This window comes from Eubalaena glacialis, chromosome 4 (assembly GCF_028564815.1).
Source record: "Eubalaena glacialis isolate mEubGla1 chromosome 4, mEubGla1.1.hap2.+ XY, whole genome shotgun sequence".
Classification (NCBI taxonomy): domain Eukaryota; kingdom Metazoa; phylum Chordata; class Mammalia; order Artiodactyla; family Balaenidae; genus Eubalaena; species Eubalaena glacialis.
In genome coordinates, this window is record NC_083719.1 from 180,202,701 (window position 1) to 180,216,346 (window position 13,646).

A 13,646-nucleotide genomic window follows, 5' to 3' on the forward strand; every position below is an offset into this window, starting at 1 on the left:
CCCTCCGCTCCTCCCAGTGCCTGTCAACGCCCCGCGGAATTCGCAGCCCCGGGCAGGATGTGGGCTTGCGGTTCCTAGGAGCAGCTTTGGGGTCCCGAGCCTGAGTAGAGGGACACATGTGGACGGAGCGTGGAGCCGAATGAGGGTCCCGGCGGGGGAGGGGCGTGGAGAGTCAGAGGTCATGGACCGGCGCCCAGCCGTTTGGATGCAGTTAGTTGAAGGCTTCTCGCTGTGCCGAGACGCCGTCTGGTGTGGCATCTCGGGGGGCGGGGATGACCTCTCGTTCCTGAGCCTGACGGAGCCTCTAACTGCAGCTTTAGGGCTTTGGGGAGCCTGGGTCAAGTCCTGCGGGCATCCCGTCCGCCCCCCTGCCTTCATTCAGGGCTGGGCCTCGGAAGCGTTTTGCTCACCCCTCCCCTCTGCTTATCTCGCCTGCCCCCAGGGACATCTTGGGTGCAGACTACAGTCAATAAGTGAAGGAGCCTCCTGATCCTGGCCTGGATACCAGCACTTACTAGAATGGAGTTCACGTTGCACGTCTACCTGCAACACTGACGAGGAAGCTGGAAACTGCACAACTGCAAAATCTGCCAGGTCTGTATCTTCAAGGAAGGTCGCTCCCGCCCTACAGGGGGCACTGTGTACCAGTTCCCAGCGTTGCCTTTCAGCGCCAAGCAGCCCCTGAACTGGTCTGGTTCCCCAGAGCTGGTGGGACAGAGAACACCCCTCCCTAAGTCCAACCTGCCAATGGAACTGACTCTTGAACTGTTCCCTCTCAGCAGATGAGATTCTCCTAGTTTGGTGAGCCTAAAAGGATTCACTCTGAAAAGGGGCCACCACTTCTTCTTCTTTTTTTTTTTTTTTGATTTTTATTTATTTATTTTTGGCTGCGTTGGGTCTTCGTTGCTGCCCGTGGGCTTTCTCTAGTTGCCCCGAGCAGGGACCACTCTTCATTGCGGTGCGTGGGCTTCTGATTGTGGTGGCTTCTATTGTTGCAGTGAGTGGGCTTCTCATTGCCGTGGCTGCTCTTGTTGCGGAGCACGGGGGGCTCTAGGTGCGCAGGCTTCAGTAGCTGTGGCACGTGGGCTCAGTAGTTGTGGCTCGCGGGCTCTAGAGCGCAGGCTCACTAGTTGTGGTACACAGGCTTAGCTCCTCCGCGGCATGTGGGATCTTCCCGGACCAGGGCTCGAACCCGTTTCCCCTGCATTGGCAGGCGGATTCTCAACCACTGTACCACCAGGGGAGACGCGGGGCCACCATTTCTGATTCACCCAATCCACCTTCTCAAACTAGGATATGAGATTAGGTGGAAGACATGAGATGCTTTCCTGGGGAAAGGGAGGATGCTCTGTGACCCTGTTGGGGCTGTCCTGCCTTAGGGAACTGGCCCAAGAAGTCCCACCTCAAACACTAGACTCAGGGGCCTTCCTGCCTCAGGACTTTGATCCGTTATTTCTCCAACCCCTGCAGAATCCCTCTGAGTGGGCTTGAGAAGGCAGGGAATCTGAATGGAAAGCTTATTCAGATTGGAGACACAGGCTTTGGATCCAGACAGATGAGTAAAAACGCCTTGATATTAAGCTGTGTGGTCTCAACTCTTCCCCTCTCTGATTCTCATCTTCCTCATCTATGAAAGGGGAGAGCAATCCCCACCCTAGGATTGTAGTAAGAATCGGTCTTGGACCAGCCCCTGACAGTCCTCTTGCAGAAGAACAGATGGGGCAAGAGGGGGAGATGGGAAGGTCAGGGGTGAGCTTGAGGGGACTAATGTGCCCGAGGAAGTTTAGAAGGAGCACATCTTTGCATTCACATAGAAATACTAGGACACACCAGATGTTGATGGTGTTTACCACTAGACGGTGGAATTGCTGTGTCTCATGTTCCTCTTTTTGGTGCTTTTGGTGTTTTCCCAGATTACCTACAATGAACATATGTTACTTTTGTAATCAGAAGAAAAAGTAAATGTTATTTTTTTAAAACAAGAAGTTCTATTTTTTCAATGTTTGATTCAAAGGTAGCTAGGGAATTCGCTGGCAGTCCAGTGGTTAGGACTCAGCACTCTCACTGCCGAGGGCCCGGGTTCAATCCCTGCCCAGGGAACTAAGATCCCAGAAGCTGTGTGGCGCAGCCAAAAAAAAAAACCCCAATTTTTTTTAAAAATTAAAAAAATAAAAAAGGGGAGCTAAGGCACAGGATGGTGACGCTGAGTTATGGGCTGGGGGAGATTGGAAAGGGGTGAGGAGTGCTGCTGAAAGGGGAAGAATATAAAGTCTGGGATTGTTGGGGGCTTGGGCTCCATGGGCAGTAGTGGGGGGCTGCCAGCCCCAACTGGGCTAAGGCTTCCTGAGGAAGTGGAGGGGATGGGCAATGGGAAGTCCCAGGACTAGGCTGCCACTGCTGCATGGACTGCCTCCTCCAGAGCCAGGTGGGAGGGGGAAAGGCCTCAGGAGACAGGACACCTCACCTTAGAGACCTCTCTCCACATCCTGGTAAATATCATTCGGAGCTTCCCATGAAGGGACTCAGTGCCTGCCCATTGAGGGGCCAGGACAGCCCCATCCTCCCGTCTAGGCAGCGGAAGGACCTGCTGTCAGAGCTGCTCTTGTGAGGAGGTAGATGCTTCCCAGGAGGGAGAGTTCTAGGTCAGAACTCTGGGCAGGGCCCCTCTGCCCCTTGTCGCCTAAGTTTCTGACCCAGAGGAAGGAGCTTATACTTGGGGATTCCCATCCCTCCACTCCTGTATGCTTGATGGGGAGGAGATGGTCCTTAGGAAACCCCTGTAACTGAGCTGGGGTCAGGGACACCTGCGTTCTGCTGAATTTAAAGGTTCACCAGAGGGGAAATAATCTTAGAGGTGGAGAGAGTTGCTCAGGAGGTCCCTTCTCCCCAACATCTCAGCCTGTCAGCAGGCCTTGGAGATGCAGCAGTGTCCAAGGCCAACCTGCCACCCCAGAATTCAGTCTGATACAGGAGGAAGACAAGTAAAGAAGAAGGACAAGTGAAGAGGTCCTTGCAATACAGTGTGACAGGTGCTGTGAAGGGGAAGCCCAAGGCACTGGGAGCAGAGGAGTCATTGCCCCTGCAGGCTGGCATGGGCTTTCCAGTGGGAATCGGAGAGCACTGTGATAGAGGCCCACACTCTGGCATCAGAAAAATCTGGGCTTGTGGCCCTGGCAAGCGACTTGACCTCTGTGTGATTCTTTTGGTCTTTCCTTCCACAGTCGTAAAATGGTTGCCAGAGCATGAAGCATTTTTTCTGTGCTCTTGTTTGAGGAAAAATATCAAAGGGGTTGGATTTATTAACAAACATTTGGAACTTTCTTGCACATGGTAAAAATTCAAGCAGCACAAAAATATTATATACGGCAGCATAAAGTTTCCTCACCCTCCAGACCCCAGGCCCTCCTCACGGACAACTACAGCTAAAAGTTTTCATTTCATCTCTGTGTCTTCAAACATGTGATACAGAGCCTCCCAAGAAAATGATGAAACCTCTCAGATGTTAATAATGCATTTCAATAGAGATAGGGACTTTGTATTTTCAAGTAACATACAATATTTTAAGTTGTGTCAAAGGGCAGAAATGAATGACATAGTTTTCATACAGGCCTTTATGTATAAAATGAAACACAATAAATATATATATATATCCAATGAGATCAAACTATATACACTGTTCTCTACACCTTTTGCTTTTAAAAGCAAACAATATCCTAGCGATTGTTCCAAACAGCACAGAAAGACCTACCTCATTCTTTCTGACAATTTGAGATCCTAGAAGTGGGATTATTGGGCCCTACAGGGGCTGCAATCTGATATTGCCAAACTGTCTTCAAAGATTTTGCATCAATTCTGCCCCATCTGCAGTGGTTGAGAAGGTCTATTTCCTCACACCAAGGCTAGTGTGGGTATTTTCTGGCTTCCTCATCTTAATCTGATAGGTGAATACCACAGTGTTTTACTTTTTATTTATTTATGGATAAGTGAAAGCATACAGATTTTTAAGCTTTATTCAGATATAGTTGATATACAAAATTGCACACATTTAACATATACATCTTAATGAGTTTGCTTTTTTTGGGGGGGGGGGGCCGGGCTGCCCGTCATGCGGGATCTTAATTTCCCCACCAGGGAGCGAACCTGCACCCCCTGCAGTGGAAGCACAGAGTCTTAACCACTGGACCGCCAGGGAAGCCCCAGTTTGCGTTTCCTTTTAAAACAGTTTTCAGCGTCTCCAATTTCTTCTCTGTGTGTGTATTAAAAACATGTATTGCCAGGGAATTTCCTGGCGGTCCAGTGGTTAGGACTCGGTGCTTTCACTGCCCTGACCGGGTTCAATCTCTGGTCGAGGAACTAAGATCCTGCAAGCCGCACAGCGCGGCAAAAACAAAACAAAACAAAACAAAAAACCAAAAAAAAACCCAACAACCCAAAACCATGTATTGCCATTATAGGCTCTTGGGAGTGTGATTTGGCAAAACCTATTCAGAATTAAACTTAACATGTCCTTTGACCCATCAACCCAACTCCTGGTTATTTATCCTATAGAAATAAAAACATGGGAGGTATATATTGTGTATGTGTGTGTGTGTATATATATATATATATATACACACATATATGCATGTACATACATATATAAAGAGAATGTTTAGCGCCGATATTGCGGTGATAGAACTGGAAGCAACGTGAATACTCATCAATACGGGAATGTTTGAATAAATTTCACTGCCCTTATGAATTGCAACTTTAAAAGTGAGTGATATATTTAGAAAAAAAAAGAGTGATAGGGGCTTCCCTGGTGGCACAGTGGTTGAGAATCTGCCTGCCAATGCAGGGGACACGGGTTCGAGCCCTGGTCTGGGAAGATCCCGCATGCCGCGGAGCAACTAGGCCCGTGAGCCACAATTACTGAGCCTGCGTGTCTGGAGCCTGTGCTCCGCAACAAGAGAGGCCACGATAATGAGAGGCCCGCGCACCGCGATGAAGAGTGGCCCCCACTTGCCGCAACTAGAGAAAGCCCTCGCACAGAAACGAAGACCCAACACAGCCATAAATAAATAAATAAAAATTTTAAAAAAATAAAAAAAAAATAAAAAAAAAAAAAAAAAAAAAAAAAAAAAAAAAAAAAAGAGTGATATATATCTGGAGGGAGTGTCAATTCAGGCTCTGTGGAGAACAATTTGGCGCCATCAATAAAAGCGAAAAATTCAACACGTCTTTTAACAAGCTATTTCACTTCTACAAATTTATTCTCGAACTCTCCGCCTTGTCCTCCGCTCTTGGTTCCGCCCTCAATCCCGCCCTTTAGGGCTCGTGACCGCCGCAGCCACGCTTTCCCGGTTCGGTCCAAGCCCCCCACCCCCCAGTCTCGTTCCCACCTTAACCCCGCCGCCGGGCCTCGTCACCGCTCTAGCCACGCCTTCCGGGCTTGGTCCTAGTCCCCAGGCACGTCCCCCGAGTCTCGTTCCCGCCCTTAACCCCGCCCCCGGGCTCGTCATCGCCCTAGCCACGCCTTCCGGGCTTAGTCCTAGTCCTTACCCCCACCCTCGGTGCCGCGTTCGGATCCCGTGCTGGTCTGGCTCCCGGGACCAACCACGTCCCCGCAAGGAGAAAGCCAGAACTCTGCCGGCTACCGGGAGCCACGACCACCTCCCTGCCGGCACCCTCACTTCCCGCCGTCTCTTAGGGGCTTCCAAGGCGAGTCACGGAGTCCCTTTCGCCGGAAGCGGAAGTGCGTGTCGGCGGGATCATGGCGACGTTTGCGGACTTGCCGGACTCTGTCCTGTTGGAGATCTTCTCTTACCTCCCGGTTCGGGACAGGATCCGCATCTCCAGGTGCGGCCCCGCCCCAGGCGAGGGAAGGGCCGGGCGGGGGGGTGCACCAGGAGATGGACATCTGGTTCCCGCGGGGCCGGGACGTTCTAACGGCGGGTCCCCTTCCCCAGGGTCTGTCACCGCTGGAAGAGGCTGGTGGACGACCGGTGGCTGTGGCGACATGTCGACCTGACGCTCTACACGGTATGCGGGGCTGGCCGGGCAGGTCTGGGCCAAGGTCGGGTTGGCCCGACCTCGAGGACCACGCCTCCAACCCTGTGTTTCGAGCGAGGCTGTCCCGGGTGCATCCCGGCCGCGTCAATTATTTTGCTCCACTGTGCCTTCCAGGCCTCAGTTTCCCCACCTCCAGAATGGGTGTTACCAAAGTCGTGCAGGGAAAGGGCTTATTGATGAGTTTTCATGGAGAAATCATTTTCCATAGTCAGCTTATCTCCAGAATTAATCTCCTGAGTGGTGCAGCCAAACCATTTCCACTTTCTCCCATTTGCATTTTATTTTTTTCTTTTTATTATGAACTATTTCAAATATATGTAGAAATGTACAGAGGATAATATCTGAAACTATGTACTCACCACCTAGATAAAACCTTTTTTAACCTTTGGCCTTATTTACTGCTGGTCTTGTGAAACACATACAAATGTTTATATATACACATATGCATACAACATTTATAGGTACACTTCTTGCACTTTTTAAACCCTCCTCAGAGGTAACCACTATCATGAAGTGGATTTGTATCCCTTCGCGTTTTTATTTACTTATGTGTGTGCCCGTAAGCAATACACAGTATTGTTAACGTATTTCTAAAATTTAGATAATGCTGCTCTACTCTTTAGATAGTTAAATGCTATTTTACTTATATAACCAGCTTTATTCACACATCACTTTTGAGATTTATTCTAATCAGCACTTGTAAATCTAATTCATTCCTTTTAACTGCTGTTAAATGAATATACCACAATTTGTTTATCTATTTTCCTGTTGACAGATGGTTAGGTTATTTCCAACTTTCTACTGTTGTGAACAGCTTTATAAGGCAGTGTCTCAGACTTTACTGTGCATATGAATCACCTATGGGGATCTTGTTAAAATGCAAATTCTGATTCAGTGGCCTGGTGTGGGGGCCCCAGATTCCAAATTTCTAACAACTTTCAAGGTGTTACTAATGCTGCTGGTTCTTGTTCCACAAGAATGTCCTTGCATCTGTCTTCTTGCATCCAGGTACCAGATACTCTGAAACCTAGAAGTACAATTTCTGAGAGGTAGGATCCTTTATATTTTCTCACTTTCAATTCTTCATCTGCAATTCCAAAATCAGAAAGCCAGAAAAGTGAAAAGGTTTTTTGTAAGCTTGGCACAAATTCATTTGGTGGCAACACCTGATGTGAACTAGTGTGAGGCTATTAATGTCCTTTTCCTTATCTCACTTGGAATAAAAGTCATGTTATACTGAAAAATATTAATCTGATAACAAGGTGCTGCCCTTGACCCTTCTGATGGTATTATATATGGTATTTGTACCACATTAATTCTGAATTCTGAATTCTGAAACCCATCTGTCTCCAGGAGTTTTGGATAAAGAATTGTGGCCTTGTACAGAAATTATTTTTATTGAAATCACCTTTAAAAATGGTTATTTTTTTCTGTACTAAAAAACTAATACATTACATAATAATGTAGTTCTTAGTTATTTTTTCTGCCATTTTATTATGAGAAATTTCAAACATATATAAAAGTTGAAAGAATAGTACAGAGAACACGAAGTTACCCACTATTAGTATTTAACTACATTTGTTTTATCACCTGTTGACCCATCCATCCATCCCTCTTTCCATCCATCAATCCATTTTATTTTTTAAATACACTTCAAAATAAGTTGCAGACAAGAGTCCACTTCATCCCTAAATACTTTAGCATATGTAATAGAGATTAACTAGAACATTTGTTTTGCGTTTCTCTTTTTGAGGTTTAATTTTTAAAAATCACACAAGTCATGAATAATTCTTGTAAAAATGTTGAAGTAGTATAACTATGTATGGTGATGGATGTTAACTAGACTTATTGTGGTGATCATTTCACAAGCTATACAAATATCGAACCATTGTGTGTACACCTGAAACTAATATGTCAGTTATATCTAAATTAAAACAAAAAACCATTGAAATATTGCCACAGATGAAGCTAAGAGCCTTTGACAGTCATCCCCTGGTATCTTCAACCCTTCCCCAGAGTAACCACTATTATAGGTGTGGAATATTTCCTTCTCTCCCATCTTCTATGCATTTATACCCTTGGGCCTGTATAAGGGAAGGAAAGTGCAGTGGTTACAAGAGCAAGATTGGCTTTTGGAGTCAGGCTGTGTTGAATCATAGCTGTACTCTTGCAACAAGATTCTGGCCACTGCATTTTTCCAGAGGTACCTGCTACACAACCAGGTACTGTGTGAGCTTTCTAGTTCAATGCTCAGCACTGCACCTGGCAAACAGTAGGTACTCAATACAAGTTAGCCATTATGGTTGGAATAATTGTACCCCTATAAAATATATAGTATTGTTTCTTTTTTCTTTAACCTTTAAAGTATCATTTTGCCACTCTTTCCTGCATGTTTTGAGGAGTTACCAGGGTTCATATCTCTGGATCTACTTTGTTCTTAGCTACTACCTACATGGCTGTTATCTTGTCAGTGGACATTTGGTTTTTGCTGTTAAAACCACGATGTCAGAAACCAATGTTTCTGTAGGGTAAATTCCACAAAAGAGGTCTTACTAGGTCAGGCAGTATGTGCATTTAAACAAACTGAAGAATTAGTTTTAAAAAATAATACGGGGGGCGGCGCAAAAAACATATACACAGGATTCAAAAGGTACAAAATAATAAAAATTGGAAAGTAAGGTCTCTCCCTACTTCTGTCACCCAGGTCACCTTGTTGTTTCCCAAAGAAGCAGCAGATGCTACCCCCACCACCGCCCTTTTTTTTTTTTGTGGGATCTTAGTTCCCTGACCAGGGATCAAACCCGGGCCCTCGGCAGTGAAAGTACGGAGTCCTAACCACTGGACCGCCAGGGAATTCCTGCTCCCATATTCTTAAAAACAAAACAGGTGCCAGCGGGTGTCCACATTTTACATTTCAGTAAAAACCACCAGATCGCCTTCCAAAGTAGCCACACCAAGTCCCACCAGCAGGACCTGAGAACTGCTTCTCCACATCCTGGCCAGTGTTTGATATTATGAAACTTAAAGGATTTTCTCATTTTGTCCTTCTACAAGTAAAAGGGATTCAACCTCTGGCTTCGTGGCCATTTAAAATTTTGCCAACGGTCGCTTCTACTTCTGTGAGTTACCTTTTAGTGGGCAATATTTCTAGTGAGTCCCTTTCCCTCGGCCCAAACTTGCAGGTCCAGATTTTATCAGGAAGATTTGATTCCTCTGTCAAGAGTAGTCAACAGGGGGAAGGGATAAATTAGGAGTTTGGGATTAAAATATACACACTACTGTATATAAAATAGATAACCAACAAGGACCTACTGTATAGCACAGGGAACTATACTAAATATCTTGTAATAACCTAAAATGGAAGACAGTGTAAAAAAAGAATATATATATATATTCTGAATCTGAATCACTTTGCTGTACACTGAAACTAACACAAGATAGTAAATCAACTATATTTCAATAAAAAATTTAAAAAAGAATTTAGGAATAAAAGGATTAGGGATACCAAGAACCCAATGGAAAAGGTGTAACTGAGAGGTAGCAAAATATCCTCTTGCCTGGTCATGGATTTTGCTAATAAAAAAGTCATATTTACAAAAAAAAAGTCGTCAACAGATTTTATGGTATGCAATTTCTTTTTAATTTAATTAATTAATTAATTAATTAATTTTGGTTGTGTTGGGTCTTCGTTGTAGTTGTGGAGAGCGGGGGCTACTCTTCGTTGCGGTGCGTGGGCTTCTCATTGCGGTGGCTTCTCTTGTTGCAGAGCACGGGCTCTAGGCACGCGGGCTTCAGTAGTTGTGGCACGCAGGCTCAGTGTGGCTTGCGGGCTCTAGAGTGTAGACTCAGTAGTTGTGGCGCACAGGCTTAGTTGCTCTGCGGCATGTGGGATCTTCCCGGACCAGGGCTCGAACCATTGTCCCCTGCATCGGCAGGCGGATTCTTAACCACTGCGCCACCGGAGAAGTCCCTACAATTTCTTTTTTCTGTCCTTTTTTTTTTTAAGCTAAAATGTACATATAATGAAATGCACAGGGTACCAGTTAGTTATAGTTTGTTTGTTTGTTTGTTTGTTTTCTACTAAGTCTAAGTTCCCAGGGTTAATTTTTGCAGCTTTCACTATTACCAAGCTGTGATTTTTATTTTTTTCTTTTAACCTAGATCTAATTTACCCTGGGCAGTTTTAGCCTTTTTCCGTTTTATTTTGTATGGCTTATTTCTATGAGGAGGTAGTCATTAAGAAAGGGATAAAAATATTGCCAGGTGGATTCACTTTCTTGCTTACTGCAGAAGATAATGAGAGTCCACTCTCTTGCTAGAGACAGATCTGTTGTGGTCTCTTATCGCCATTGCTTTTGTTCCAACCTAGAGGTCAAAACAGATTAAATCATCCTGTTGCTCCTGGGGAGGTATCTGGGTGTGTGAGGCTGGTGAGGGAAGGACAGAATTCCCAGGGAACATCAGAGCCCCAGCTGGGGCCTGCCTGTCTCCAGGCAGGTGGGGGCCTTGGAAGATGCCCCACATCTCTGCCGCAGTCACAGCCCCCCCCGCACCCCGTTTCTGGTTCTTACAGATGCGGCCTAAAGTCATGTGGCACCTCCTTCGCCGGTACATGGCATCCCGGCTCCATTCCCTGCGGATGGGCGGCTACCTGTTCTCGGGCTCCCAGGCTCCCCAGCTGTCCCCCGCCCTGATGAGGGCCCTGGGCCAGAAGTGCCCCAACCTCAAGCGCCTCTGCCTGCACGTGGCCAACCTGAGCATGGTGCCCATCACCAGCCTCCCCTGCACCCTGAGGACCCTGGAGCTGCACAGCTGTGAGATCTCCATGGCCTGGCTCCTCAAAGAGCAGGACCCCACCGTGCTGCCCCTGCTCGAGTGCATCGTGCTGGACCGCGTCCCCGCCTTCCGCGACGAGCACCTGCAGGGCCTGACGCGCTTCCGCGCGCTGCGCTCGCTGGTGCTGGGCGGCACCTACCGGGTGACCGAGACCGGGCTGGATATGGGCCTGCAGGAGCTGAGTTACCTGCAGAGGCTGGAGGTGCTGGGCTGCACCCTCTCGGCCGACAGCACCCTCCTGGCCGTCAGCCGCCACCTCCGAGATGTGCGGAAGATCCGGCTGACCGTGAGGGGCCTCTCGGCCCCTGGCCTGTCGGTCCTGGAGGGCATGCCAGCCCTGGAGAGTCTGTGCCTGCTGGGGCCGCTCATCACCCCAGAAATGCCTTCCCCGCATGAAATCCTCTCCTCCTGCCTCACCATGCCCAAGCTCAGGGTCCTTGAGCTGCAGGGGCTGGGCTGGGAGGGTCAGGAGGCAGAGAGGATCCTGTCTAAGGGGCTACCCCACTGTATGGTCATTGTCAGGGCCTGCCCCAAAGAGTCCATGGACTGGTGGATGTGACCGTGCCAGCCGACCCTGAGACCCCTCTCAGCTTTTATTAATGAGTCCCAGACCCTCTGAGCAGCACCTTACCATGGGCAGGTAATCAGGCTGGAGAGGTATGAAGGCCACAGGTAGGGAGAACCCAAGCCTTGGCTCCTTCAGATCATTGGAATCATGGTTTGCCAGCTGTGTGGCCTCTGTGACATCAGCCAGCCTCTCGGAGGCCCTGTCCTCACCTCCAGAAATGAGGAAGACCATAGCTACCTCTCGGTTATGTTGCAAAGCCTTACTCTTTACTACCAGCCCTGAGGTCCGAGAAGGTCCTCGATGAAGAGCCATTCGCAGGAACAAGACAGATGTGGAAGGGTGGGTTAGGAGTTAGGGAGACCTGAGGGGCCAAGGCCCCCTTAGGAAGCCTAGAAGGGCTGTCAACGCACGTGCACCAGCACACTGACACATCATTGACATGCCGACACACCACTGACACGCCGACACACCATTGATAGTCCTACATGCACGCAGGAGACACGGAGAGAAGGGCAGATACAACTCATGCTTTGATGATCGAAATGTTAATAAAGGTTCTCAGTTGTCCTTTCAGTATTTTGTATTCTGTATTTTCCAAGTTTTCCACAATATATATTATTTTGCTATTAAAGAAAAATAATCATATTTTTCAAAAAAGCATTTGGTTTATTCATTCAACAAATGTGTCTTCAACCTCCGCTCTTTTGCAAGCATGGTTCTAGGCACTGGGACCACAGCAGTGAACAAAACACACAAGGAAGAAGGCAGGATGATAAACAGGTGAACACATGCATGAAACAGTTTCAGAGACTCTGAGACAATAAACCAGGGCCACGTGATGGAGGCACACGTGTTTGGTTGAGTGGGCAGGGTGGGCCTCTCTGAGCCGAGAGCTGAGAGGTGAGGAACCAGCCCCGGGACGTGCTGGGGAAGACAGAAAAGGCAAAGACTTGAGATGGGAGTGAGCTTGGCAATTTCCAGGGATGGGAAGAAGGTCCAAGTGGCCGAGGGAACAAAGGGTGAGCAATCAAAAGTGAAGTCAGAGAGATGATGGGGAGAGGTTGGAAGGGCCTCACAGGTGGCTTTGGTTTTAGGGGTTCAAAAGGTAGCAACTCCTTTTCCTGCCCTTTGAGTCTGAAGCACTTGAAAGATGCAGGTGGCAGACTGATAGTGATCCTAAGTGCCCACCCATGAAATGAGCGTTACTTTTTTTTTTTTTGAAGTATAGTTGATTTACAATGTTGTGTTAATTTCTGCCGTACAGCAAAGTGACTCGTGACTCAGTTATACATATGTATATGTATATACATTTTTTTTTTTTTTTTTGGCCACGCCGCACAGCATGCGAGATCTTAGTTCCCCAGCCAGGGATCAAACCCATGCCCCCTACAGTGGAAGCGTGGAGTCTCAACCACTGGACCTCCAGGGAAGTCCTTGTCATCTGTTTTAAGATGTGCCTGGACAATAGTGCAGCCTTGGGGCAGGGTCCTGGTACCCCCCCCCCTCAAGGGATATACATAACAGTATCTTCAAGCTGTTTTGCAGATACTGAAACCTCCACCAGGTGGGAGAAGTTAACGGTATGGTGCCCACAAGCATTTAGACCCCAGACCGGTTAGAACCAGAAGGTTAATGATGCTGACTCCCACTTACCTCACCACCAACAAATCAGAAGAATGTCCACGAGATGATCACGCCCTCCTCTTTGAACCATTGCTATAAAACTGCTCACTAACCCCACTCCAGGTCGGGACACACAGTTTTGAGGACATTAGCCTGCTGTGGCCCCCTTTGCCTGGCAAAGCAATAAAGCTATTTTTTTTCTAATTCATCCCCCCCCTAAAATAAAAATAAAACAAAACAGAATGTACCTGGAACTTGATTCAATCACGTATAGTAAGGTGATGATAGACGTGGAGACAGCGGTTGTATGGCCATTAGCATAACTGACACCATCTTGGGCCCTGTTCCTCCTATCCTTCCACTGACCCTATGCAGGACTGTACTGTACAGTAAATCACTTCTCTGTCGTCAAGGGCTTTGTAGTTAATAGATACTGTTTCATAATCATTAGGTTCAGGTGGCCTCTATGCTCTGTTAGGCCCCAAACAATGATGAAAACTTTCACTGCTGATGTATTCCCGGCACCCATGAGACTAGTTACCCATTTATAAATCTTGACTTAGGAATG

General features: G+C 47.3%; 1 protein-coding gene across 3 annotated transcripts; it reads left to right on the forward strand.

Annotated features, from left to right (window-relative positions):
* The first annotated feature begins 31 nt into the window (after positions 1 to 31).
* Positions 32 to 12,081, forward strand: FBXL12 (F-box and leucine rich repeat protein 12). 3 transcript variants are annotated; one of them, XM_061188795.1, is made up of 5 exons: positions 32 to 210; positions 443 to 594; positions 5,690 to 5,838; positions 5,949 to 6,021; positions 10,625 to 12,081. In XM_061188795.1, exons 3-5 carry the CDS (start codon positions 5,753 to 5,755, stop codon positions 11,444 to 11,446), a joined length of 981 nt encoding a protein of 326 aa, XP_061044778.1. In that variant the 5' UTR covers positions 32 to 210; positions 443 to 594; positions 5,690 to 5,752; the 3' UTR covers positions 11,447 to 12,081. The 3 variants fall into 3 exon arrangements, with proteins under 3 accessions (XP_061044778.1, XP_061044780.1, XP_061044781.1); XM_061188797.1 differs by lacking the exon at positions 32 to 210 and having other exon boundaries at positions 253 to 594; XM_061188798.1 differs by lacking the exons at positions 32 to 210; positions 5,949 to 6,021 and having other exon boundaries at positions 522 to 594.
* Positions 12,082 to 13,646: the final 1,565 nt, after the last annotated feature.

Excerpts from the sequence above, each read along its gene's own strand:
- FBXL12 (XM_061188795.1), top strand. The coding sequence starts at position 5,753 with ATGGCGACGTTTGCGGACTTGCCGGACTCTGTCCTGTTGGAGATCTTC. Across the intron at positions 5,839-5,948 it reads GACAGGATCCGCATCTCCAG|GGTCTGTCACCGCTGGAAGA; the intron begins GTGCGGCCCCGC and ends CCCCTTCCCCAG. Across the intron at positions 6,022-10,624 it reads TCGACCTGACGCTCTACACG|ATGCGGCCTAAAGTCATGTG; the intron begins GTATGCGGGGCT and ends TGGTTCTTACAG.